Raw genomic sequence first — 1,817 nt, 5'->3', positions numbered from 1 at the left:
TAGCAAAGTTGGGTGGAACATGCAATGCCAGACCCTACTCTGGATACAAAGAACAGAATGAGATAGATCTGCCAGTGGCTTGGTCTCCTACAGAAAGATAGAGTTTTATTGTGATTGCCCAGCCTACCCTGTTAAGAACATATAATCTGCATCCATTTCCCCAAATGTAGCTGGTTGCTCCATTTCCTTCCTCCCTGAGGCCATACAGTAAGATACACAGGTCAAGTACGTTTCTGACATTGAGCAAAACTTTGCCAAGGGCTTCATGAAACGCAGCACGGCACTACATCCACACTTGATTAAAAAGGAGACTAGTATTGATGGTTAGAGCTGACGTTAGAGCCATGGCTCCAAAGAACATGGCTGTCCCTGAACATTCTAGGCTTCTTGTGTGGCCCTTCAGATTTGTCACCAACTTACATTCTAAAATTTAAGACACTATTTTTAATCAACACTGTGCGTGTACTTTAATTGAAGCTTTTGAGTCTATTTAATAACAAGTTGGGCTGAAGGGAAGCCCAGCGCTTCAGACCGATAGCACTGGGCCACCAGCAGAACACATTTCTTTGTAACTACCACTATCCATAGGCCTTCACATGGCTGTAAGCACCTTTAAAGCGCAAATCCAGAAGGGATGGGTTTTTGTTATCACCACTACTGGGCAGAGATTCATTACATAAATGAAACCTTAATAAACACTGCTATGCATTAGAAGGGGGAAAAAAAAATCCTTACACTCATCCTCACATCCATACTCAGGTTCTCCAACTCAGCTCTGTTCCTGGGTTCGTTTAATCGCATGATTGTTGGGTTTCTCAAGTTAAGTCTTATGCCTCATCCACCACTAACAGCCTTGATTTTCTGGGCTTGGGAAGCCTATTCACAGGTGTGTGAACACCACCGCTAAACCAACTCCCAGAGTAAAGAACCCTTTTCGAAAGCCAGGTTTGGGGGTTTCCAGTGGAACCTCCCCATCTCAAGGAAAAAAAGTTAACATACTCAACCAGCAGTACTTCTGGTGTTAAGGGAAGGGGTAGAGAGATACAAGCAGTGAGGAGGAATCCCAGGTCCCTACAGCACCTTTTGTGAACATGTGGTGGCTCTGAAAAGAGCCTTTGGGGGTGAGTAATAGTAACTCTAGCAAGGCAACGTGTGCGTGCTCCGGGGTTAAGCACGCTCCCCACGGATGCGGCGTGCCAGCTGGACATCCTTGGGCATAATGGTGACGCGCTTGGCGTGGATAGCACACAGGTTGGTATCCTCGAAGAGTCCTACCAAGTAGGCCTCACATGCCTCCTGCAAAGCCATCACAGCCGAGCTCTGAAAGCGCAGATCGGTTTTGAAATCCTGCGCGATCTCGCGGACCAGACGCTGGAAGGGCAGTTTGCGGATCAGCAGCTCAGTAGATTTCTGATAGCGACGGATTTCGCGTAAGGCTACCGTACCAGGCCGGTAACGATGTGGTTTCTTCACCCCACCAGTAGCTGGCGCGCTCTTGCGAGCTACTTTAGTAGCCAACTGCTTACGCGGAGCCTTGCCGCCGGTGGATTTGCGAGCCGTCTGCTTGGTGCGGGCCATGTCACCAACGCCTTCAAGAAGATCTTCACTGCTGAATCCCTTGCCGATCACCGACTACGCAAGATACTGTGAGCGCCCACTTTTATAGAGGTTGCTGTTTTCCTATTGGACGACCATAGGGTGGCGTGATGACAGGATGCATTCTGATTGGTCTGTGGGGAGTTCCGCTCAGCTGCCTGCCTCTCATATTCGCGTCTCTCGGGCATGGCCGCTGAGTCCTGCAGGAGTTGGAGGCTTCG

The 1,817-nt window shown here is 49.0% G+C and overlaps 1 protein-coding gene across 1 annotated transcript; it reads right to left on the bottom strand.

Moving 5' to 3' along the window:
• Positions 1-1,149: 1,149 nt before the first annotated feature.
• LOC105299948 (histone H3.1) lies at positions 1,150-1,578 on the bottom strand. Its single transcript, XM_011371921.2, has one exon. It carries the CDS (start codon positions 1,576-1,578, stop codon positions 1,168-1,170), a length of 411 nt encoding a protein of 136 aa, XP_011370223.1. The 3' UTR covers positions 1,150-1,167.
• Positions 1,579-1,817: the final 239 nt, after the last annotated feature.

The sequence above is a fragment of the Pteropus vampyrus genome, unplaced genomic scaffold (assembly GCF_000151845.1).
Source record: "Pteropus vampyrus isolate Shadow unplaced genomic scaffold, Pvam_2.0 Scaffold197, whole genome shotgun sequence".
In the NCBI taxonomy this organism is placed as follows: Eukaryota; Metazoa; Chordata; class Mammalia; order Chiroptera; family Pteropodidae; genus Pteropus; species Pteropus vampyrus.
Note: the sequence above shows the minus strand (reverse complement) of the source record. Positions and strands in the feature narration are given on the sequence as shown.